Source organism: Coenobita brevimanus, chromosome 40 (assembly GCF_032717465.1).
Source record: "Coenobita brevimanus isolate Jiangsu-jjx chromosome 40, ASM3271746v2, whole genome shotgun sequence".
In the NCBI taxonomy this organism is placed as follows: Eukaryota; Metazoa; Arthropoda; class Malacostraca; order Decapoda; family Coenobitidae; genus Coenobita; species Coenobita brevimanus.
The window spans coordinates 4,201,955-4,229,108 of NC_136993.1; the positions used below are offsets into that span (position 1 = coordinate 4,201,955).

Consider the following 27,154-nt stretch of genomic DNA (forward strand, 5'->3'; position numbering starts at 1 on the left):
AATTTCAGTTTATTCCACCCAGTGTTATGACATGTAGGGCATTCCCAGTGCCTGGCAAATTGGGCACACATGTGCCCCTGACTCGCACGCAACTGACTGTACGTAAGTATTATTTACGCCGTCATTGTCAGCTCGTCGTTCTGCGTCTTTTAAAATGTTTGGCACTTTGAAATCCAAGGGGATCAAAATGGGACAGACAAAATCACGCAAACGTTTATTCGCATATTAGTAAGAACTCAGATTCTGTGGAGTTCTTATTGATTATATATATATATATATATATATCATCATCATCATCATCATCATCATCATCATCATCAGCCATTACAAGTCCACTGCTGAACAAAGGCCTTCCCCAACCTTCTCCATGAATTCCTTGACTGAGCCAATATTTGCCACGTTTTCCCTGCAAATTTCTCTGTCTCATCCCTCCATCTCCTGTCTGGCCTTTTTCTACTACGTTTACAATCTCCTGGTGTCCAGCCAGTCAACCTCTTGCTCCATCGATTATCCCTTATTCTTGCTACATGGCCTGCCCACCTCCATTTCTAGACGGCTGGCATTACAAGATCGTTTGAGATAGATACTCGAAATTTTCAGCAGTGATGTATCATGGTTGCAGGCTTGTTTTGGCACAAATTAAAGATAATCCTAGGACTAACGCCGTCTACCTTATTTTTTTCAATTTTTGCTCTCCTGCGCAGCAGAAAACACCCAATCAATTCCTTTGCAAATATTCCAGTATGTAGTCCTTAGCATATACAAGTGCACCTGGGCATTGATACTGAGATCCAATAAATACTTTTTGAGATACTTAGGAAAATCAAAATGGCCGCACCATGCCTGAAAGTGCTAAAGAAGAAAATATTTAGCCAATCTTGACCAAACTCGGGAGAAATGCAGAGGGTCATGAGTGAAAATGATTTGTTTAGTATGAATGACCCTGACCTTGATTTCAAGGTCACAGGTCAGAATCCATAAAAAATTTGAGTCATACCAAAAGTCCATCAAAATTAGGCCTGCAATGATAACAATAATACTTTCAGAATACTAAGAGTGTCTGCTTTTTAAGATTTCATAACAGCTGTTACGACAAATCTATAGTTTTTGACGATTTTTGACGATTTTTGGATGCTAATTTTCTGCACTCAATATTGAAAATGAAAGATCAAAATGTATTGCCAACCACCCGTAATATCACCCTATTCTGTAAAGTGGAAATGTCCAATTTGACCTCCAAGGTAATTTTCAAGGTCATTTTGGCATTTTGTCTAGGTTTCATTGGAAAAAATTCCAGTGTATTATATCTCATGTTTTTTTTTTTATATTACAGATAAAACAGCACAATAAAATGTGCTGTCATATGTTCAGATTATTTATTCAAGTCGTATTTCAAAGACTGTACACCATACCTGATTTACAAGTGTGGATTATTTTGTAATCATTCTATTGTGCAATGTGGCATTATCATCTGGAATGTGGAATCCTTTGAATAATGCTTCAGCAATTTCAGAATTCTAGTTATTATTGTTTTTTTGGAGGGATTTTTAACAATCTTAATTATCCAATATTTTTAGTTCCACCTTCCTTACATCCCTAAAACCTGGCTGACGACACTGGTCATCAGATACGATGTGTCTGGGAACGCCCAGCTGACAGACGTAGCCGTTTTTCTTTTCATGCCATAGTTTGAAGTGACCCTAAAATTCCTTTGTCACCACGGCATCACGCGGCCATAGTGGAGGTGGGTGGATGGAATGGGCAGTCAACTGCGTGCCATGGAAGGGTGTTGAATGATTAGTTCTGGTTCCACTTCATTTGATTCGCACACTGCCGCCTCCCATTCATGCAAGGAAAGGGCTGAGTGAGTGTCAATGGGAGGGAAGTAGAGGTACCAGTGCTCTCCTGCCCAGGCCACCCTGTCCTGTGTGGGCAGCCCTACCTAGCCACGACCTCGAGCACTAATGGAAATGCAGCCTCGCCACTACTAAAGTGATCTCCTTTCTTCCCTTCGCTCTCCACAACGCTTTCACCTTGACACCTAAGGACACTAAGCTTGTAGTGGACCGATGAAGTAGTGGTAGTCTGGTCTTTTATAATGTTCTAGGTGGTGTAGTTGCTGAAATATGATGCTCTGAAAACTAGCAATTTCTGTAAATATCCTCAAATACAGTAAGCGCTACAGTAGATTCAAAGCTGGCAATTAGGGTTAAGATTTGAGAAGACTACACTGCCTTGAGCTTTGCCAAACCATTGTCTGTGTACACCTATCGACAAGTGTTGCAGTTCGTTTTCATTAGAATGTTAAAGAAAATTGTTTTGTTATATTGCACAAAAAGATATTTTCACCTTGGTTAGATTAATTCTGCTTTCTGATATTCTTGCATTCAATGGGTCGGCAACCACGTGTATGTTTTGGTAAGCATCTAAAATTGTCAATAATGTGCATGACTCAAAGTATTTTCATTGTGTATTCTCAATTTTTTTTTTAAATGATTTCTCAGAGGCAGTTATGGAAGACTGCGATTACTGTCTAAGTCTTGGATTGGAATGAGACGCGAATGGGAGAAATGATGAAATTATATGGACGGTGTGTGCTCAGTGTGGGATTAGCCTACACGTAGAGTTTAGAGAAATAAACAACAGTAAGTGTAGGTGTTGTGCTTATCTAATTTAACCCGATTCCATCCTCAGAATTACGAACAGCGTTTGAATTCTCTTTATTTCTTGTAACCCATTTAACATTCAGAGAGAGAGAGAGAGAGAGAGAGAACACTGTATAATGAAGACTAACTTTTGTTTTGCGTAATGTAATGTAGAAGATTTTAAAGTGTTAAAGAATAAAGGAGGAATTGACAGCCTGAGGTTAAAAAAATACAAGATTTCTTTTTTGTGCAGAAATTGGAAGAAAGATTTAGCACTTTGATTAGTCATCACCTTCAGATGAAACACGGAAATGAACCTCATCTTAGTGTATAATATGATAATCGACAATTTTCGCTGTTAAATTGTTACTTGTTTATATAGGAATATTCAGTGCAACTACAACAAGAAAGACATATTTTAGTAAGTACATAATTAGTTAATATCCATAAGTATGACAGAATTCTGTTCCAATAACATGTTTTTTACAAATACGCTTGCCTATGTACAGTGGATCAATCCTTACTTGTCGACGGCTTTCACGAGCTCCTCAATTGTCTCTGGTCTGGGTGGCAGTCTGGGAAGGGTGAGGGAGGCAATAAGGCTGCTGCGATATGCTGTTCCGATCACCACGCCAAAGAGCAGCCAGGTGCCGACTAGTGTGTGGTTTGAGTGGCTGGATGCGAGGCGGCCATAGAGTCCCTGGCCCAGCAGGCTGCCCACCGCCTCCAGCACCACCGACCCAGTGCTTAGCCGACCGTGACGTGACCTCCACATCTTGCTGCCTGTAATCTGTATACCAAGAGATCTCTCAGTGTGTGTATTATTCATATGGTAGATCAAGTTGCGTGAACAAAGCTCTGACTTTAAGATTAGAATTACGGCCACATTTAAATAGTTATTCACTTATTATGCCATAGTGACTGCCACATCCATATATATAAAAGAGAAAGCCTGTCTCTCAGTCTGTCTGTCTGTCATGTATAGAATTCAAGAGATAGGCATATAGAACTCATTAAACAGCTCTAACAGTTGTAACCTTTTATGACGAATTCGAATATTTACAGTTGCTTAAAGACATCCCTGGTGGCCATGATTAGAACTAACTGGAAATAATTAAGTGGACATGATGGACCCACGGTAGCCAATAAATGTATTTTTTTTTAAATGCTTCTACAACCATGTCATTAACAGCTACAATGAGTTGGATGGGTGGATGGATTGGTGGTGGGTTGTGGAAAACTGGTTCATGTAACTTGTAAGGAATAGGTTCATGGGAAATATATCCCTGAGGAAATGCGCACACAGAGGAACACAGGCTCACTGGGAAAATGGAATGCCGAGAGTCCTTGCCCACAGAGGGAGTTGCCATTCAGGGTCCCAGGCAATGACGGTATGCATGATGATAGGATTTTACCTGGGCATTGCTAGTAATAATTAAACAAGAAGGTGCACGCAAGAGCCCTGCACCTGCATCCCTTATTTGTTCGAAAGGCCGTACATTATACTTTTCCCTGTGACCTCGACCTATGTCCTGTGGTCTAAATCCAGTCAACACTGATATGTTGAACTTGCCCTGTGACCATGACATTTGGGCTGGTTAAAACTGAAAAAAAAAAAAAGGTACAACTTATTATATTGTTATGATCAAACACACACACACACACACACACACACACACACACACACACACACACACACACACACACACACACAACCACTTGCTTTTTGCATTTCGCCCAATGGTTACATCGATTTTCTAATGATTTTCTCTCCTTGGCTATCGTGGTCATGAAGCATGGCTATGTTGAGATTCTGTCCATAACGGGGTGTCCAGAAATGATCGGGCTGATCTGCTGGCTAAGGCACCATCGGCTCGCCCTCCTTCTGCTGTAAAATCCCATCCCCCTCTACATCGGCTGCCTGCTTGTAACTTTTACCCTTTTACTGTTGGACGGATTCAGCAGTGTTGTCAAGACTGCTGGGATGCAATGAGGGCTAACAAGGTGAGTGATTTGCCAGTGGGAGACGACTTTATGGCAGTTGTAAATTGGCCACACCCGGTTCTCTCGTGGATGAGGGCGCTCTCCCTCCTTTCTGTGATAACTGCTTGCTCCCCCTGACTGTTCGGCACTTGCTGGTGGAGTGCCCTAATCTTGGGGATTAAAGCCGTCAGTACTTCTCTGAGCACGAGGCGGGTATCTTCCGTAGGTGCTTAGGGAGGTGGCCTGTTGTATGGGAGGAGGAACCCTTAACTTTGTGGAGGCAGCTGGACTGCTTCGTAAGATTTAGTATTCAATGTTGTTTTTCCCGTTTTCAGTTTTTAGTGTTACATTTTGGTATTTCTCATTATATTAGTATGTTTCTGAATCTTTTTATTTTTTATTTTTACTTATGTTCATTATTTTTGTCTGCTATTATTTTTGTTGTTCCATGTTGTCCATATAGACCCTGGGTGTTATGCCTCCAGTTTTTATTTCGGTTAATGAGTCAGTCAATCTCGCATTTTGCTGGATATTGTTAGTTTTGGGAGTCATCGAGAATTTCAGTTTATACATCTTTGCAGCTGTGTAATGGTCAGGTTTGATTACCTACGCCAACGACCTTGGAGGAGGTTATGTAATGAACCCTGTTTGTCTGTTTGTTTGTTTGTCCACAAGATACCTCAAAAGGTTATTTGATGGACTGCAATGAAATTTTATGGACCTGTGGATCATGGCCCAGGGAAGAGGTCAATAAATTTTGGTGGTGATCTGAGTTCGAGTCCCGGTTCATGATTGGTTGTCTTTCACAATATATCTCAAAAAATTATCAATGGATTTCAATGATGTTTTGTGGATATGTGAGTCATAGGCCAAGGAGGAGTTGAATACAATTTAATTTTGGTGGTGATATGAATTGTCTGGTATCGGTGTTGGCGGAGGTATGTGCTCTTGGAGTGAACTTAACTTGTTTTATTTGCTAAATTAATTTCCTCTCTCCATTTTTCTCTTCTTTTCTATTCGGGGTTGATGTGATTCGGTGATTACTTAATGGTGGTTCTTCTTACTGTGTGTGATAGTGATGATGAGGATGATGGTGATCATGATGGTGCTGATGGTGGTGGGGACAAGAAGAAATACCGGTAATAATAATAAATAATAATAATAATAATAATAATAATAATAATAACAATATCAATAATAATAACTGATTATTATTATTATTATTATTATCATCATCATTATTATTATAACAACAACAACAATATTTACTAGTGAAATTTTCATGGCGTAAATGGTGTCGGGGAGTAGAGTGACCATTACCCTTAACATAACAGACCTTACACCATTGTCCCAAAATAAGTTTATGGGACAGATGTTAGTCACCAAATACTGGAACGTTTCAGATATGGAAACATCCGACGAGGGTACTGTATTTTTGAGTTACTGAAAAATATATGGCTGACTTACTTGAAATGTTATAGTCAGTTTTCGTCATGTATTCATTTCCCTCCCACGCACTGCCACACCAACGGCTACTTATATGATACTGCCAGTTGGTTTTCTAGTGCTCAGTTATTTATGGCCATTATTTATGTTACTAAGTAGGGTGGGGCTAACTGTACACGCTGCTCACGATCAGAAAGGCGTGTGGTATGGTAGATTGTGTACATGTATATATGGACGTATGTGGAAGCAATCCGATACTATTTCTTGCAGATGAAGGCGACCTCAGTGTGAAAAATGTATGTAGTTGTTTAAGTCACGGTCGACCAGGAGTACTTGGAGATGCTTGTGGTGTAGGTGTAGCTGATCCTGTGTTTAACAAAAACTAAATAAAAAAATGTCAAAAGTAAGAAACAAGCCATATGTGTACCTTAACAAGTAGAAAACAGACGACTTCAGTAGAGCCCAGGCCAACAACCTCCATCAGGCCTTTATACACGCCTAATTCCTGTATAACTAAAAACAGCTGCAATGTCTTATGTACCATACTGTCTTTCTTCCTTACCTTCACAAATAAGACGCAGACAACAAACGTAGAGGCCACAACAGCTGTCCATACACGACCACTGAGGGGGTAGTAGAAGTTCAGCCAATTGGGGGTTGTGTCTGGAGTGGCCATTGCAAAATGTAAGCCACCGTGTTCGAAGATAATTGTATAGTCCCATCTGGAATAAATAATAGAATGACCTGAAATTTCACGGAGCATCAAGATATTAGTCCTTGCTGTTAGTTTCTAATACAGGCTAATTAAGCCACATATTTAAATAAGTCAAACATTTTGATAGCTTCCTTCCGTTCTGGTACTTAATATACCTTGATAACTTTATTCAGCATATTAAGATAATAGTAATGATTATAGAGTCTTTGCTTCTCAAACGTACCTTTTTCTTTTCGAAGAAATCACCATGAATCGAAACGCGTTTGCACCCTTACGGTTATAAAAACATGACATTATTCTTTTCTAATAAGGATTCACATGAAGAAGTGGTAATAACTTAATGGCCAACGAGAGACTTCCGACCTTGCAGAGGTTAGGTATTGCAACAGTTGTGCTCTGTTAACTACTTTGCCTCGAGGAATGTATGCCGGGTAGGGAGAGGGGAAGTGCTACAGGGAACACATATACGTTTTTAGTTTTCACGCCACTCTTTGACTCTGGATAGTCCTAGTCTGGCAGAAGAGATTGCCTCATTCTTCCTATTAACTTTCGATGTATTGCCAACCATTCTATTTTCTGAAGTCACCCTCGAGTGCTCTGAGAGTCTACGTTTGTGGCATCTGATCTTGCTGCTTTGATTCTGTTTTCAGAATTATGTGAACGGTGTTATAATGAAGACATGAGAAAGATGTGAAGTATTATTTACTGACAGTTATGATAATACTGGTGGTATTTTTGTAATTTTCAGGGTAGCATTTCAAGATAAGAAAGAAAAAATCTTTATGTTGACACAAAGTATATGTAATGAAAAATCACACTTCACCTACCACCTGAAGTTTTTAGTGTTATTGCTTGTGCTGTTAAGATGATTATTACACTATTACTATACATTCAGAGTGGCTATGCCTCCTATTTTTATTTCAGAACTGACTTTTGTTGCTTTAGCTTCAAAACATACTCTGACACACAAAGAGGCTTCTTTTACGGTGTTTAGTGACTCTCAGAGCATCCTTTTGGTCATTGACTACTTCAGTTCAGCTCAACCCCTGGACTTTGCCGTTCTCGAGTGGCTTTTCCAGTTCCAGCAGTGAGGTAAAATAGTCCATCTTCATTGGGTTCCGACCCGTGCTATTGTAAAGGGCAATGACAGGACAGATACAGTACATTTGCGAAGACCCCCTGCCAACCACCTACTTCCTTATACCATCCTTGAAGCCTGTGATTCTTACTTATTGGGAAAGACAGAATGATACTATTGTCAATAATTAAGGAGAGATTTTTCCGAACGTGGTTGTGCCAAGGGATCTCCTCTCCATGCCTCAGCGATTAAAGGTAGTTGTTGCCTGGCTTCGGACTGGGCACTCACGGCTTGCTCAAGATATCCTAATTTGTGACAGGACTCGGCCTTACTGTGATGATTTCCTGGTTCCCCTTGCTGTCCGTCACCTAGTGATTGAGTGCCCTGGTCTGGGGGAACCTGCGTCAGAGGCTTCTATATAGGCATATCTAGGCAGATGGTGCATACTGTCTGTCTTCCATGCTTAGAGGAATAAGTCAATCCACTTATCAATATATACACATCTTGCTTCACACACAAATCACACGTATCATAATGAGAAGTGCTAAAGGTGCCATAAGTACCGGTCATATGCCAGTACAAGGTAGGGATAGGCATTTTCTTAATTAGTGTCATATTCTATATCACTTCATAAAGCAAATGAAGGCTACTGATAGACTCGGTGAAAGGGGGGGAGGGGGTGGACTAGAGCCAGAACTATGTGGCTCAAGATCGTCAACTCGGTGCACCATGCTTGGTTGTATTAGGGTCTACAACATACCAGTCTATCACTATCCGTATTTTCAAATGGATACTGATGAGCTGCCATTGGATTTTTGGCAAGATTAGCTCATGATTGTATCTCGATATTTTGAGACATACCCCACGGTTCCCTCGCAATTGCTTGGAGGGTTTAATCACTCACGGTGAAGTTGCATGTTCATGTATTCTTTTGTCCTATAAGTCTTCTTTTGGTTGCTCCACTGATTTTTCTTTCCATCACTGTATGTGAATACGTCACAGGGATAAAGTATCCCCTTCCACTTTATGTACTTGGAACATGCTGATTGCTGTTGTGATTCATATTGTTTTTATGCTCATGGTTTGTACATCTGGTGATGTTTGGGTACCAGACATAATCTATATTTCCTGATGTTTGTTCTGTTTTTGTATCGCAAGTATTGTCAGTCTTACAAATCCTCCAGCATGCTGTCACTCCCCCACTTAATATTTACAGGGTTTGTTGTCATTCCTGTAATTTTCTTTCAGTACTGTAGTATTATGGTTGGTATGCTCCTTTGGTTAACTGTTTTTCTGAATGCCTAATTTCTCCTAATTGGACGGCGTGGCCACTCACTGGAATTGTCTTTGTGTTCTTGCCCACTGGCGTATTAAAGAATTAAGTGGGCTGATTGCCGGATAAAATTGCAGCCGTTTTTCTGGTTCTACGACAGGACCCATTACCAGTTTAGGATCTTCAACAGTGATGACTGTATCGATAGGGCACTGTGGAAGGTTATAAGATTTCCAGTGTCCATAGGTACTAGGAGATTTCGAGTTATGTGTGGCTGTCTGGAGAGTAGGCGAGAAAAATGGTCTATCACCACATTACGCTTAAATCATGTTTGGCTTTTTCATTTCGGGGAACTCTATTCCATTATACTGGTGACTGTTAGGTCCACTTAACTATGACACACGTAGTGGCCGAATGTCTTGGACTTGGGGATCTTGAGTGTTGTTTGTTTTTCAGGGTTTTGGTTACGAAGTGGGTCTTACTGCATAATCGTCTGCACTGGGATGGAGGGGGGGGGAGTATAGGGGGATTGGAAGTACCCCATTATTCATGGAGGGACAGGTTTCATTCACAACCTTGAATAGGGTTTACTGTTTTTGTGTCAATCTATTTTCTTATATTTTATGGATTTCGTTGGTTGTTAGCCGTAATCTTGTATTTGTGTGTTTATTTATTTATTTTATTACACGTAAGCAAGCGGTAATCCCCAGGTTATCTAGTGTCTGTGTCTGTTTGTCTGCCTTGATGAAAAAAAGAAAAAATCAGTAGTTTTGATCCAGTTTAGCTGAACGTGGAGGAAAGACGGGACAAACCAAGAGGCGAAACAAGTTATTATGCAGAGCAGTAAATTAAAAGTCAGGGTCACAAGGCTGAGTCAAAGTCTGACTAAACAAAGTCAACTAAAACAATTTTTATCAGATTTTGAGCATAGCTAGCGGAATGGTTTATGGTAAGGCAGGAACGAAGGGAGCGAATATACACAACAATCGTCAGATATCAAGTAACAGGGCAAATAGCATCTTAATGAACGGGCGTCTTTTTGCTGTTTTAGGCCAGTTTTGACCATTTTTTAACATGAGCCACAAGAGTCGGGCAGTAAGCGGCTTGGTTGTTCAACCTGTGCTACTGATACGCAGTACTGTAGTCATAATGTATGTTATTAGTATAAGTCTTGGGAGAATTCGATTCTTAAACAGCATCGATTGGAGTGTTTACGTGGGTACATAAAAATTCAAACTTGATTGCCCGTCAAAGGTCTAGATCACAAGGCAAAATCAAATGTTTAGCCCAAACAGCAGCTGGTGGGCGCGGAGGGTGGGTTCTCTGAGTGCTTCTGGTGAGTTGCTGTTAAAACATTATATTTACATTAATGTCTTAAGCAGCTGATGGCTTTCAGTGTTGGTCTCCTATAGGAGGGTTTTTAATATTTGTAACTGAGAGAGAGAGAGAGAGAGAGAGAGAGAGAGAGAGAGAGAGAGAGAGAGAGAGAGACCTTTAAGGCTCTTGTGAACAACTTACCTTTCAAGTCTGTTTGGGAGAACAGTGTAAACCACAGGCGTCATTAAAGTCTGACGACTCTCCAATAAATCTTCCACCTGCAAAGCATCGAAAATATGTCAAAGTGTAGGAATATAGCGCCATCTATTACCTGCATAAGCTGTTTATACACAATTTCTTCCGTCATGATGTGAATTCGTTAATCATGCGATGTGACTCTACAACAAAATGAGTGAAATGTAGCAAAACTTTTATCGTGAACATTATCACATAAAATATGGTTAGTATTGTCATTGCTCTATTAAATGGAAGATTTGTACCAATTGTTTTCACTCTGCAATGAACAAAAAAGAAGCAGACATATTCAGACCCTGATAATGATATCCCCCCATATTTTGGCTGTCAGCAGTAGACTGTCTGGAGAAATAGAACTTGATGAAAATTTGAATCCTTGCTTAAGCCCAGCTGTGAGAGGGAAAAACTTCTGAAGATAATGAATGATGACAGCTGAGAAAAAATCACAGAGTATGAATGTGGACGGTAAAGCACCATGAAATAGATCTCAGAAAGTCATGAGGTTCTACTAAATGGTCTTAGGCTCAGGGTGTTGAACAGAGATAGTGCAAAGATCGTATAGCGTGAATAACCCCCATCAAGGGAACAGTGATGACACACAAGCATTTACCACACTTTTCAAAACAAAATCAACGAACCTCTGCCCAGCTCCGAGTTGAAAGATTTCGGAAATTGAAGTTGAGAATCGCACAAAGAGTAACGAGTAGGTTGTAGTTGGTGTTAGGGTAGATGGTGGTGCTGCCCTTCACTGCTGTCCTCCAGTACGGTTCCCAGGCCAGCACAGCAACGTTGATTGTGGCACCATGAAAGCTATTGAAAAGTTGTATTGCCTGTTTAAAATTAGATCATAAAAAACTAATTTCTTTGGGTACATCCACTCACTTGGTATAGTGCTGCCCACTTCCTCCTTCACCTGTATTATTCGTTTCCTGTGTCCGCCCTCCTACCTTCCTGTTTATCCCATCTTTCCTGCCGCTTTTTATTACTCTTCTTTTGAGGTGCTTTACATTGAATGACAAGTCTGATGGTTTCCTGTAAGCCAGGAAACCATTTACAACGCTGAGTGGTAACCATATAAACAACTCGTATGTGTTTCCCTACGTGTCAACAAATGGGTTGGCGGAGGGTTAGTGCCCCTCCCCGTAAAAGGACTAACTCAAAGTCAAGCGGCCACTCCTTATGGATTATGAGATTATGGCGTCTGGCTATAAACAGATAGAATAGACGATGCCATTTTCAGTGTATTCTTGCTACCAAAGTCTTTTGCATTAGGTTATCCTACAGTTTTCCATTGAGCAAAGTCAACTTTCATTATCACATGACATGGCGTTTCGTTAAAAGTGAATAAAATCGTTTGGTAGGAGCAACTATTCACATGGAAATGACATCAAAATAGAAAAAGGATTAATTATTCACTTAAAAATACCTGTTAACAAAGCTTGAGCTGTGCGTCTTGTCACTTGATGCATATTACAAGTCTGCTCTTGCATTCAATAAATGTAGGCATTATATGTTATGACACAACACTATATGTAACTATATAACTATAGGTAACAACATGTAAAACAGGTAGTTATGTCTGAAGTTCTCCAGGAAGAGACAACCACACATCCCCTAGCCTAGACTAATCAACAATGCCAAACACCTTTGATCATGTGCCAGAAGCATGTCCAACACACACACACACACACACACACACACACACACACACACACACACACACTTTAGCCAGAAGCCAGAGGGGAATATAAGTCCGATATCACATGTAGGAAGGTGTGAGAACCAGAGAGAGCACGAGAGAGAACCAGAGACGGCCAGGAGAGAAGGAGAGAGATTCCCAGAGAACAATAGGGAGTAGGAGAGTGAGAGTAAAGTAGGACCGCAGCTAGCACAAACTGCTACTAACCATACACAGGTCGTGCCAAGCTCTTAACATTTATTCAGGTAACTGTCTCACAATAAACTCCATCGACCCCAATCTGCCCACCCCACTTAAAATACGAACAGGATAATGCAACAGAGATGGCCTACATCGACGTCTCCTACAACGCCTCGCCATTACTTTCTGTATGTGCCACTCCCGTCGATGATACAACCAGATAACTTTCTCTATCTAATTACACCCCTCGGCTACATCTATTGACATAAATACTGTGTGCTGTGCTGCTACTCTCAGATCCCGATGTAGAAGTCATCTATGATTCATGCATACCCAGTGGATTCTTTGATTATACCAAGATTTGCAACGTTTGTGATCCTTTTAAATATTCTGAAGGCATTCGTTTATCGGCCACACACAAGAAGAACTGTATTTTTTTTATATATTTATATTGCCTCTGCACCCAAATTGATCGATATCAATCACTCTGAAGTGGAAGTACTTCTTTGCTTATAAAAACCACGACAAGCTGGGTCGAAGGGTAACAGCAGAGTATAGCCCAGCAGGTGTGACTTCTCAAAGTTCTCTCCAAAATCTCTCTCTCTCTCTCTCTCTCTCTCTCTCTTTCTCTCTCTCTCTCTCTCTCTCTCTCTCTCTCTCTCTCTCTCTCTCTCTCTCTCTCAGGTAAAATTAGATTTGGCGCCAAGGATGGGCAAGAAAGGAATTGGGATTGGTGTCAGTTGCTGGCTGTCTGCCTGGCAGTGACGTGTTTTTAACGAGCTAAGGTGATTTCCACGTGATTTTGATCAAGAACTTTTTTTCGTCACTGTGACCTTGGAGTTAACCTTAGCGTGTCAGCCACTAACGTGAGTGCACGCATTCAGTTGGAAAGGATTCATTTGATACCTCAATCATCAGAAATGGTTCATAATTACGGCCTGTCGAACCTGAACAACAAAGGAAACGATGATCAGTCGGATGCATAGTTGGGAGACTCGTATTCTGGACCAGTCGCCCAAGGCCGTTAGTATCGTCTCTGGGCAATGCCCGATAATTTAATTATAAGAGGCAAATGCCAACACCAAATAATCACTGAATACTCTTTCACTCTACTTTCTTCACGTCTGTTGAAAAATAAAAGTATCAGATATTGAAACAACCATATCACATGGTTAACTGGCCATACTTGAGGCATTTCTCCGGGAACAGTGTGAGAGGAGTGAGGTAGCGGAGGCCTCTGTCGGGGGTCCAGGATGCCACCTTCACCACCTTGGCACCGTCAGGGGTGTACGGCAGGCGAACCAACAAGCTGCACCTGTATTACATGTTTACAGCTAAAAATATGATACTGCCAGATTTTAAATATAAACCCCAGTATAATGTTCAATGTGACATTCATATGCATGCATGGATAACATTTATATAAAAAATACAATAATAATCAAAGGTTCTGTCGATTAGATATTAGTAATGGCAACTGTTAACTTATTAGTAAAATGTGGATGTAACACTTCATTAATGTGTATATACACACACATTGCAAAATACCATTTTATTTCAATTTTAGTAATACATATGTATTTAACAGCATTGGCAAAAATCCTTGGCTAAACCACACACCAATTTTAGTAATGCTGCAGTAAATTTTGTACAGCATTCTGTACATTAAACTACATCATAAACCTTGAAGAAAAAATCGTAACCTTTGAGAATTTGCTATCTTCATAATTTGTATTATTAATTAGCCCGCTGCAAATCAGTACTCCAGGTACATTCTCCACTCCAGAACACTGACTATTCACAGCCATTGCCATGGAGTTCTGGTGGTCAGAAATGTCCTGATTATCGGGATACCAACAACTATAAGAGCGAGTGTCACTCCTGTCAAAGCCTCAGTGAATTGCTAGTTAGTCCAATAACCCATGACAGGAACGTGACCTGCTACTTCTGGTAATTCATTTCTTCGTTCTCTCTCCTCTCTTAGCCACTGTCGGACATATATTCAGTTTTATCGTCAAGACTTTTTTTTCTTTTTCTTTCTTTAGAGACAAGTTTGAGCCTCCCATGTGTGCTAACCTCATGGTAAATGTTGACTTGAATTTCCTTCATAACAGCTACTGTTACTGTGTTTCTGGGCTCAGCCTAGGGGCTGAGGATGGAAGATGATAGATAACCTAATATCCCATAACAACTGTGTGGTGCTCCTGCTACGAATAACTTGGTGTGTTGTTAAAAATCCCGCTCATATGAGAGGTCACATACCACATGAGTTGACCCATATGGGGCAAGTCACCCAAGACAGGTTAAAGAAAACTTACATGCAAATAACTGTCAGCATATGAAACTGAAAGTCTATATTTAGTGTAAACAAATATAGAAAAACTTAATAAAATTTACCTCTTCATATGTCCTGTCCCCCACATCAAAGAAACCTCTCCTCAGTGGCAGCTTATAGGTAATTGTTGATACTTTTGAGTGATGTCAATTTTGCTAAGGTTGGCTGAAGAACATTTACGATTATATAGATTTTTTAAAATTTCTGCTAAACTGTAACAACATTCAGCTGATTGCGAATTTGTAACAACATTCAGCAGAAATAAACAATGGAGTTAAGAAGTTTATGGACTGTCATTTTGTTTTTAGCTCCAGAACTAAAAACTGCACCACTACACCCATCTTTTGAATAAACAGAAATAACATTTTGAAGTACATTGAAACAGCTGTGACACGCTCTTCAAAAACATCTGTTTGGTTAGTCTACTTTATTTCAACCTTACCCTTTATTTTGCGAGGGAGGATTGATATTCAGTGCCATGGTGTTCATCATGGAGAAGGTCCAGTGAGAGGTGAGTAAAGCTTTAACGTCCTCCATGGGCAGGCGGGTGACCATCAGAAGTTTTGATGACCACACCAAGAGGCGGTTCTTGAGGGAACTTTCAGCAAAAGCACTGAGAAAGACTGGGTCGACACTCACCACCACCACCATCACACACCAAGACATCCTTCGCATCTGTTTAGAGTAACTTGTTAAAAATGAGCTGAAATTCCCAAAATTCATGTCCTACTGTCTAGTGCTATGTATTATTCAAATGAAAGAGCAATACACACAAGTCAACACAGTGTTCCATTATGTGGGTACACTTCTTGTACTGTATCTTATTACTGCCTTCACTCAAGTAAATCATTCACTATACTGGACGTTAACCATAAAACAAGGATGGAATGCCTGGGGATTGAGGTGGTAGAGACATTCTAAAGCCCTGTCCACACTAGGGCTCATGTTGTGCGCTCTTTTGCGCGTCATGTTGGCCATCTCGGTTTTCGTGCCACGGAAGGTTTGTGCCACGCTCTTCTGGCAAATCTGACTGAGGGGCATTTCATGGTGCCAGCACCGGCCAGAATGTCTGCAGTACCTGCCTGACTTCCCTCTGAAGTTACATCGAGACAGCCACTGCTTGCACCGCATCTTTTTTCCTATTCTCTTTCTTTTTGGCACAGCATAGTACTACACTGCTCAACATAAAGAGTCTCTTGAACTGCAGCAGTGTTGGTATCCATCAACCTCCACTCGCAGCTCAACGGTAACTGGTGCCCACTGCCCATTGTACTAGTGTGGACATCACCGACCTCAGTAACAAGAGCTGGGCTGACATGGAACAGTGGCGTCTTCGTCGTGGGTCCACCCCCCAGAGGCTGTCGAAGTGGAGGAGGACAGCATGGGGGCCAAACCACCACAAACCCCGCCCCGGCCCCTCATGGGGCCTGAAAACCTGGGAGTGACTTCGTTCACCCGGGCGGTTACCACATTTCCCAACACAGCACACACAACAACACTTTTTTTCTAAACCGAGAAATGACTCTCCAGCAGTCATTTTTCGACGACTTCTTCTAGCCGATGATATCGAGAGCAATCCAGGACCCATCAACAAATACATGTCCAACATGCTCAAAACACATCATTTCGAGTCGGCAAAGGGTCCAAGTCAGTGCAGTTCCTGCAAAAACCGGACCCATTTCACCGGTACAACACTTGCATCCAGAAAACATTACACAAACACCTGGACCTGCTCCGTATGCTTCTTCCTCCCACCCTCTAACCCTCCCACCAGGTCCCCTCTTATTTCCTCCATACCTCCTCAGCCTAACCGCCGATCTTTCCCACACCATCCAATCCCCCAACCCCTCCCATTCCACCCCACTCTAGTCCACCACAACCGTAATCTCTGTCACAACCTTCTCCTACCCTTTCCCCTCCACCCACACCCCCACCTCCCCCCTGTGCTGCAGCAGCCAACACACATCGCACACACAACATTAACAGTCTTCATATAAACATAGATGGCATAAACACCAAAAAACAAGGACTCACACACTTTATCAAACAAAACATACACATTGCCATCTTACAAGAAACAAAACTATGCAGAACACAAAAAAACCTACATTTCATAACTTCACCACCATCAGACAAGACTGGGCCGACGGTGGTGGAAGTGGACTCATCATCCTGCTACACCAATTCAACCTTTCAGTTACTAGTGCCCACACAAAATAACTTTTCACCCCACACAGCACAACAACAGAAATACAATCAATTAAAATTCGCACTGGCAACAAATCACACATAACAATTGCCGATACATACATTCCCTTCCAATCATCCCCCACAGTACCACAGAATTACTCTCCACAAATACACCACATCACTAACATTCCCAACATCATCCTGGGTGGTGACTTCAACGCCAAGGCGCCGGCCTGGCATGTCAACAACCCTGACACAGAAAAGAGGGCTGGTACCACAATCCAAAACAGACAATCTTTTCATCCTCAACAATCTCCACCAACATACCCATATCCCACACCAAGCCCTTTTCCTCCCATCATCCCCATATATCACATTTTGCTCCCCAAACCTCGCGCTCGCAACATCCTGGAGAGTAGTCAAAACTCTTGGCTCTGACCACCTCCCAGTCATCATCATTACCAACCAAAATCACCCTAGCTGGCCACAGACACACATATACTAATTAAAAGAGAGCCAACTTGGAGGCCTTCACAATTGAAATCGAACAACCCTTTGAAACATTAAACATTACACCCATCACAAACATCAACATCGCTGTGCACACTGTTAATAAAATTATTAAAAACGCAGACAAAAAACACATTCCTAGAGGCAACAGAGACTCAATCCCAACTTCACACCAGAAATTCAAGGCCTCATCAGTCAACGGAACACACTACAACACTCTCCAACACCTCATACACAGTACACCATACAAAAGATACAAGCATTGAACACTCATATAAACATTAAAATATGAGAGCAGCAAACACTAAGTTGGAATAATTATCTACAAACGCTCGATCGCAAAACAAACACCGGCAAACTCTACAAAACACTAAACAGCATCACACTCTCCAACAGCAACACTACACAATCATACGCTGCCATCACAACAACAGACACCATACCTTCGTACAAACAACAAGCAAACACTCTCATCAATCACTTTTCACACGTCAGTCATCTAAACTCCCATCGCGACAGCCGACAGGTCATCCGATGCAAGAGACAGTTCCCCACAGACCCAGACTTCGTACCCTTCACTTTCAACCAGACGAAGCACATCATTAGCAACTTTAAGCACTCATCTGCCTGTGGCCCAGCCAACTTAAGCAACACACACCTTAAACATCTTGGATCACAAGGCAAACAAGCACTCACCAACGAATCAATCTACAGCTACTCACACAACATAATACCCAACATCTGGAAGCATGGTACTATCATCACTATCACAGCCAGGCCATCACACAGAACACTCCTAGTCACACTAGACATTAGCAAAGCTTTTGATGCCATCCCGTGCCATAACCTCACAGGCATAATATTCAACACAAACATGCACAATAACACAGAAAGATGGCTGACAAACTACTTAGCAGGCAGATGTGCACATGTTACATTTGCCGGTCAGTCAATGAACATCAGAAACTTCACAAATGGTGTCTCCCAAGGATCTGTTTTGTCCCCTACACTCATTAACCTATCCATGCACGACATACCCACACCCCACACACCATAGATACACATAGCTTCCTATGTAGACGACATAACACTTACATACACACATCAAAATGCAAACACAGCAGCACACATTCTCCAACCATACCTCAACACACAACACAATGGTTCATCACACACAGATTCAGTATAGCCCCAGCCCTATCTGCAGTGACCTTTCTCACAAACTGGACAGCAGAAAACAGTCACAACGCCTTACCATAAAGAACACCCCCTTACCCCTCCCCCCCACAAAACCCTTGGAGTAACATACAATACATCAATGTCATCTAAGCAACACATCACAAACATCAAAAGTAAACTGACACAAAGACTCAATGCCATAAGGTCACTTGCCCATACAACATTCGGACACAACAAAGAAACCACCACCACAGTCTATAAATAATATATGTGTTCAATGATGAACTATGCAAGCCCTGCTTGGGCTTCTAGCCTCCCTAAAACAAACTACAGTACCCTACAGACCATACAGAACAAGGCCCTAAAAATAATCACAGGCTGCACAGATACTACACCTACTGACCACCTACACCAAAGTCCTCAAAGTCAAGGATCATCGAAAATATGAGAGGCACACGAATTCTTGCTGCAGCCTCCACAAACCCACACCATCCACTACACTATATGGCAGCACATTCACACACACCATGGAACATCAAAACAACACCAAGCACAAGACAACATTCACAAATACCTTCATCTCTCCCCCCTCCTCTGCCTCAAACCAGCCTCCAGAAGCATATCCATGCTCAAATCACTCGCCGCTCCATTCAGTCACTCAGACAAAACACACAACTGAATGCACTGCCTCCTGATATCCACCCTTCTGAATCCCTCCCTCTCTCATGAGGACAGGGTCCACCTGGCCAGGCTTAAATGTGGGCATCAACCAGCCCTCTTGAGTTATCAGAAGAGGCTGGATTCCTCTGTTGCTGATGCCTGCTGAGGATATAACACGGCACCCTATACTATTAAGCACATTATGGAAGACTGCATTGCACACAATTGCCTGCGCCAACAGCACAACATATTATCCGTGAGAGCTCTGTGGGAAAGTCCAGTCTCGTCCATGGTCTTTCTTAGGGACTCGAGACTATTCGGCCAGACTGTCTTGGGAACATCTACTACTACAAGTACAAGAGCTGGGCAATATGACGCGCAACAGAGCGGGCTGCATGACCACTAGTGTGGACGGGGCTTACTACGATGTCTGGACTAAATAACCAAATATTGAGTAACTCGAGACTGGATGATGGATGAAAAAATGAGGTATGCTGATCAACAAAATACATATATGGTGGTCAAGTGGCATTTGAGTATTGATTTCATACTTGTAAAATAGTTCCACATACGGGACCGGGAAACATGCATTTGAGTGTCTAACTCTTCTTCTTACTCTCACCTAAGCTGATTCTTCGACAGGTCATAAAGACTCAGCCTTTCATACCATTGTACCAGTGATGAATGAGGCAACCATAGCATGTTACAGTTACAGCAAAGGTAATTTTGTATTTGCAGCCAAACAATTACAGTACATGTGAGTATATCTTATGGAAACTATTGTACGTGGGATAGCCAGTAAATCTAAAAAAGGTAATAAAAATCCTGTGCCTAACTATGGACATGTAAAACAGTATTTCAAATTGTTTCATTCAGCTCGAGTGGCATCTTCAGAGTTGACTGAAATGTTTAATATTAGCTAAATTAATTACAAATTCTGCCTTCGAACTGAAGGGATTAGCGTTTCCGCTTCCTTCAGCCAAATGGTCTTTCCTAATCTTTATAGAATCGACTTGGATTAGCCGGTAAGGTCTTGGATTAGCCAGTAAGGTCTCCACAAAAAATTTGCCAGTCTCAGTGACCCCAAGGTTCACCAAACAAGTAATGCGAGTAGAAATCAGTTTTGTTTTATAAGTCCACAATGAAAGAATGACAGACTAGTTCAATTAATAGGCTGGACTTTGCGGTTAACAGGGAGGATAGTGGATAATAAACTGGATAGAGGATAAAGGGCTGGATAGTGTGGGTATTTGGCTGCTTTGTATGGAATATACACTGGACTGTGGATAGTAAGCTGGGTACGGTAGATAATAGGGTGGATAATGGATAATATTTTGAACTGTTTGGATAATAGGCTACTCAGAAATGGAAGATAGTGTGGAAACTTCATTGGATACTGTCGATAATATGCTGCAGTGGATAATATGCTGTTGATGTGAGAGTAAGGCTGAAATGTTTTGATAATAGCTTGGAGAGTGTAAACAATATACTGGGTCATGTAGAGAAGTGTCAGGAAGGTGATGGTTAATAGATAATAACGTGCATGGTGTAGATAGTGGATGGGTTATATAGGGTAACTGGATGACTAGTGAGGCTAATAGGAGGCATCATCGATAATGGGCAGTATGAGTTATATTACGGGCTAAAAAATATGGATAATAGGCTTGTTAGTGTTTATAATGACTTGGATAGTGGGATGGATAATTGGATGGATAGTGTGAATTAGAGGCTGAGCAGTTTGCTTAACAGTCTGGGTATTTTAGATCAAGTGGAAGGTGTGAACAACCTATACAGTATGAAAATATAGTTGGATAGTATGGATATTAAGCTTGATAGTATGGGTAATCACCTGGGAATTAGATACTTACCTTTGTCATTCAGAACCCATACTGAAAGGTTGGTTAAAACTAGACTCTTTAGCGTAGTTACAGGTAGCTATTTACTGAACTCAGGTTATTTCGGACAATTTTACTCTGGCTACTGCCATGCGATTTAACTCACCACAAAGAAATCATCCGAGTTTTCAGGGGGAAGAAAGTATTTGAAATCATAATATTCACTCCTAAAATGTTACTTAAATATATAAATTGTTCCATAAATTCATTGTAATACACTGACATATTTCCCTATCTCACAGTGAGAATTAGAAGTATTGGTGAACTATTCAGGTGTAGTTTGTATTGGGAGATGGTGTGATGGCGCGAAAGCTATTTGGTTTTCGTGCTACCCAAGGGCAGAACGGCTGTACGTGATAAATGAATATTTCTGATGATATATTATATAGTACACTTACGAATAGCTTGTTTGAAATGCTCTTCAAGTTTTTATCAGTATATAAATAGGCTACACATAGTTAATACAACATAAGCTGGGCAAAATTTGTTACCATTAATCAGTAAGGCTTTTCGTCTCATTAACTCTCCTCCTCTTACTGACTCCCTTCAACCTCTGTCTCTTCGCCGCACTGTTGCGTCTTTATCTCTTTTCTATTGCTACTTTAATGGTCACTGCTCCTCTGAATTGTCTGCTTGCATTCCTCCACCTCTACGACGGGCGATTAGCACCCGTCTGGCAGCAAACTCTCATCCCTTTTCTGTCCAACTCTCTAATGCAAGAGTTAACTGTTACTCCCAGTCTTTCATTTATGCAACAGGTCAGCTCTGGAACTGTCTCCCTCTGTCTGTATTTCCTGCTGCCTATGATCTCCAGTCTTTCAAACGCAGTGTGTCCAGGCATCTCAAAATGATCGGATCTTGAATTTGGCTCTCTATTGTATTTTGTTTTTCTCTTGGAGGGAACTGTTACTGCGGGCTCATGGCCTTTGGTTCTTTCTTCCTCGCATAAAAAAAAAAAACAAGATACCTTGGGTCAATTAAGCTTTTTTTTTTTTTTTTTTTTTTTTCCATTAAACCCTACTTAGTTCTTCAGTATGCTGTATTTAGCTGTGGTATTGTGCATGGTTGCTAGAAAGCCTCATTATCACCTACACACACTCGTCTCCTTCGAGAATGAAGCATACAACTAACTGTTCCTCAGCTGAACAGTTCACCTGTTTTTTATAGGCATGCTGTCAAGTTTATTTCATTGTTTTTAAAATATCTATTGAACTGTATTTTTCCATACAAATAATATCTCTAGAGGAACGATATCAGTCTGGTAGCTTATGTGTCACTCACATCTATCACATTATCAATTACACCACGATTATTAGAAAAAAAATAAGGTTACACAAAGCAGACCCTAAAAATGACAGACATCTTATGTTCCAAATAATCATAGAATACATTAGTGCTCCAGAATGCTTGCTACGTAATGTGATACAACATGCCGCGTTGGTGAACTAGGCTGGACAATTATTCTTACGAAAAAACGACTACCAAGACACTGGATGCGAAGCCTCAGTAATGTAATATTCTTCAATATAATTTCGTCATGGTGTTTGCTGTTATCCTACATAAATATAAAAGAAAATGGATGGGTAGCATTCTTGGAATTCATTATAGCTAAGATCGACAGTTTCTTTGTTCATACTGAGCAAAAGGATTCACAAAGCAAATGGTTCGAGTCTGATCTGGGATGATGACCAGACAGTGAACCACCATCTAGCAGAGGTGTAAAGGAATTTGCGTTCCCCACCATGAATGTATCAGGTTATTCTCTTTGGACTCTGCCGGTCATGTTGGAATAACCATTAATATGACACAGAGAGACAAGACAGTAGACCACATTGCTGTCTGTAGTAAGATAGTCTGTGAGTCAAAAGGGTCTAATGTAAGTGCTTAAAAAGTAATTTATTATTCGTCTCTCAGAATACTACAGGTCGGTTTGTGTGGCTAACAAAGTTTTCCTTTGTTTCGTTATTTAATTATTATGCCAAAAATATCATTCTATTTTTTTTTTTGTACATTTCCTGGTAATGCAGACTAAAGTTGTTTGGACCAGAAGTGTGTTACGTTACAACTGTGTGTGCTTCTACAGACCCATTCTAAAGATACTTCGTTATAAAAGGATGTCACATAACAGGTATTAATTTCAAATGTATCCTTCTCCACCTATGACGGAGTATGTTCGGAGTGAGGTCGTTAATGAAAGGTCAGGGGTTTGCGAGGATAAAGCCTTCGTGTTAGTGCTGAAGTTCCTAGCAGGCAGAGTTCCGTGCTGTCAGCAGCCAGGCATCATCAGGCATTGTTTTACACACTTCGGCCCAGAGCCGGAATGCCAGGTATGGGCAAAATGAGCAACTGCCTACCAGGCCACGGCCTGTCACAGGCCATCCAGACTTCCAGAGCGGAATAAATATACGCTTTGGGCGCCCAAATAAGGGCCATCACCCATCAGGCCATCAAAAGAGGCCATTATAGGTCATGCCAAAATTTCACTGGAAATAACGGAAAAAAGAGAAATGTATGTTCTTGCAGGCCACCCGTCTGCGTCGCCTACTAGGCCACAGCAGGGTTAATCCAGCCCTGATTCTGCCCAGCGTAATTGCTGATCTTCTTCACTGCCAGAGACACCCCGTTCATCATGACATACTGAAGGTTAGCATACCTGGCGAGCCTGGCCAACCACCCAAGAGAGCTGGGCCTGCGTCTCGTTATCGTCCTGGCCATCCCCACCAACCTTGAACACACCAGCACCCCAGGCTGATCGCAGCTCATCCATCTACAGTGTAAAATATGTAATCCTGTTCACATACAAACCATATCTCTGCATTATCTACAACCTAACGTGATAAAATGGCCGTCCCAATACTCCACATATTGTCATATTCCTTTTCAGTAATTATTCCAAAGGCAGAGACTTCAGTGCTGTAAACTTGTCCAAATGGCATGTCGTTACTGTAAATGCACAAAGGTACAGAATATATATCTTTCACAGTTCAAGGGACCAGCAATTTGCCATCGTGTGTGTGTGTGTGTGTGTGTGTGTGTGTGTGTGTGTGTGTGTGTGTGTGTGTGTGTGTGTGTGTGTGTGTTGTAACAAAATATTTCAAGCGGTATCTATTCTATTTTAACCAAATCCCACATTAATGACTCAATACTAGCTGGTATGGATACCAAGTCAACAGTTCACTTAAAAGACTGAACTCTCCAAAATGGTTTGATAGCAACTGTGCCAGAGCAACAGCTCAAAATCTTTAGCATATAACTCTTGCTTAAAATAAAAAACATCTGAATCACTCTCTCAATTTAAAATTGCTAGAAACCATGCAAAAGCTGTAATAAATCTCGCTAAATCAAACTTTGTAATAAATCTCGCTAAATCAAACTTTCTTCAAAATCATGCATCAAAACTGCTTAACAACCTTAATGACAATAGAATATTCTGGTCAACTCTCAATTCTTTCAGTAATAACTTTAACAAGTCATCATCCATTCCCCCACTATAGTCTTCAGATGGCAACATTACAAATGACCCGCGTGGGAAAGCGAATATCTTTGCCAGTACATTTGCCGGAAATTCTACCACAGAACCAACGACGATGGGACGGGTGGTGGTTAGGCAAGAGTGAAGTTATAAGATTTTGAGAGTAATCTGTCGAAGGTGAAGATCATTGGACAAAGTCAAATATTTAGTCCTTAGACCAGTTGGTAGGTGGAGGTGTTCTCTCTCTTAGTGCCACAATACTATTTTTGGAATAGCCTTGGTAACACTTTACCATAATTTTCACTTACTTTCTGTCATTCATATTAACCTTGAATATGGTGGCATGTGATGTAGAGCCATCAGAGAGAAGGATGGCGTAGCACTTGTCTTGCAACAATGTCGAAGTTACTGAATCAGCCATCTGCGTCGAGTCAGCCATCACGTCCTCTAAATCTGCAAACAAAATTCACACAAAGAGCCTGCTTTGACGCACGTTTGGCTGATTATACTTATCTCTTTTTAGCAGGAATATAATAATCGACTTTTCCTAACTTTAAGAGGATTAAGAGTAAAACAATAATCCATTGACTCTGGTGAGCCCTGGATTGTTTTCAACTCTGGAAGGACTCTTCTTAGATGAGTGAAAGCAATATCTTATACCATATTTTCGACAGCTCTGTTAATCTGAAAAATATAATCATATAGAGATACCACAAGAAATATTAATAGAAGACGTCCATTACTGAAAAATTAATAAAAATGATATACAGTATTGTATTAAAGATGTTCAGTTTATATAAAAAAAAAGTGGTTTAAAGAAAGCTTGAAGGTATAAGTGTGTGTGTGTGTGTGTGTGTGTGTGTGTGTGTGTGTTGGGGGAGAGGGAGGCGTGTAATGCAATGATATACCTGAGGAAGGCCAAAGAGTTGAGGCTTCAGCACCAGAGCTAGACACCGCCACCACAACTAGCAGGAGGGCTCGCGTGGAGTCCTTTGTTTTCATCATATGATGACTGCTGTCTGTAAAACAGCTTCAGAATTACATTTTATAATGATGAAACAGTCTGGATTAAGTTGCTAGACCTGGAAAATGCTGAAGACATATGGAGAATATTCACTATTAAACAAAGAGCGCTCAAAGAGTGCAACATTCACGCCCATCAACTTGTCCAAAGGTCGAATATTTCTACTTTCCCCTGTTACCATATCGCTGAAATATTGTTTACGAAATCGAATTACTTCATTATTGCCTAACCCTCAATTTGTACAACAGCTTTGGTTCAAAGCAGTTTGAAGCTGTTTGAGATGACTTTGTCTGGTGATATTGCCATTTGACCTTTCCGCTTGATCTTGGTCTTTGACTGATTGTTTTCGAAATCGAACATCATTATCCATGTTTTAACAACAATGCATCCACAAAGTTCAGTCTACACTGCATAAAGGTTTTTATTTATTTATTTTTAAAAATAATCTTGCTGTAACCTTTACTTTTGAGTGACTTTTCACACACACACACACACTATATATATATATATATATATATATATATATATATATATATATATATATATATATGCCGACCACCTCGATGTTCCGTGAGTTATCTATCTATCTATTGCCAGACGCCTTAATCCCGTACGGGTTGGCCACAAACAAATCGCCTTCACGTCGCCGTGTCCCCCGCCATTTCACTGCCCTACTCCCAACTCACCCCCCCCCCCTCTCTCATATACCTTTCCACTCCATCCCTCCATCTGATCCTCGGCCTCCCCTTCCCTCTCCCCCCCTCCACCTCACTCACATACACTCTTCTCGTCAGTCTCTTACCCTCCATTCTCTCCACATGGCCAAACCACCTCAGTGTGTTGCTCCAAACGCTTCATATCACATCCACATCCACACCACAACGCTCCTTTATATCCTCATGTGTCAGTCTGTCTCTCCATGTGACTCCACAGGCTCCTCTTAAATAACTCATTTCCACTGCTCTCACTCTTGACTTGTGTCCTTCCAACAACTTCCAAGCTTCACTTCCATACGTTAGAGTTGGTATCACAATACTGTCATGTAGTAACTTTTTCACTTCCATGCTTCTTATCACTGCTTTCAAGGAATCAGTAACCTTTCTTCCTTGTTGTACCCTTTGAAGCACTTCACCCTCCAAACCTCCATCCTTACTCATCCCACTCCCCAAGCACTTAAACGTACTCACATTTTCCAATTCCTCACCATCCAACCTCACTGTACATTCACTAACTTCACCTCTCTCAAAGACCATCATTTTACTCTTCCCTACAATCACCTTTAGATTCCGTTTCATACA

At 41.1% G+C, this 27,154-nt stretch overlaps 1 protein-coding gene across 1 annotated transcript in view; it reads right to left on the reverse strand.

The window, feature by feature from the left end:
* LOC145397254 (ionotropic receptor 93a-like) overlaps positions 1-15,592 on the reverse strand; it is a 29,211-nt gene extending 13,619 nt beyond the window's left edge. Inside the window, exons 1-6 of the mRNA XM_080270451.1 lie at positions 15,369-15,592; positions 13,778-13,900; positions 11,351-11,522; positions 10,659-10,735; positions 6,637-6,796; positions 3,170-3,435 (exon numbers count right to left, since the gene is read on the reverse strand). Coding sequence (XP_080126577.1) covers positions 3,170-3,435; positions 6,637-6,796; positions 10,659-10,735; positions 11,351-11,522; positions 13,778-13,900; positions 15,369-15,592 — 1,022 coding nt within the window. The remainder of the gene's footprint in view (positions 1-3,169; positions 3,436-6,636; positions 6,797-10,658; positions 10,736-11,350; positions 11,523-13,777; positions 13,901-15,368) is intronic.
* Between the last annotated feature and the right edge of the window lie 11,562 nt (positions 15,593-27,154).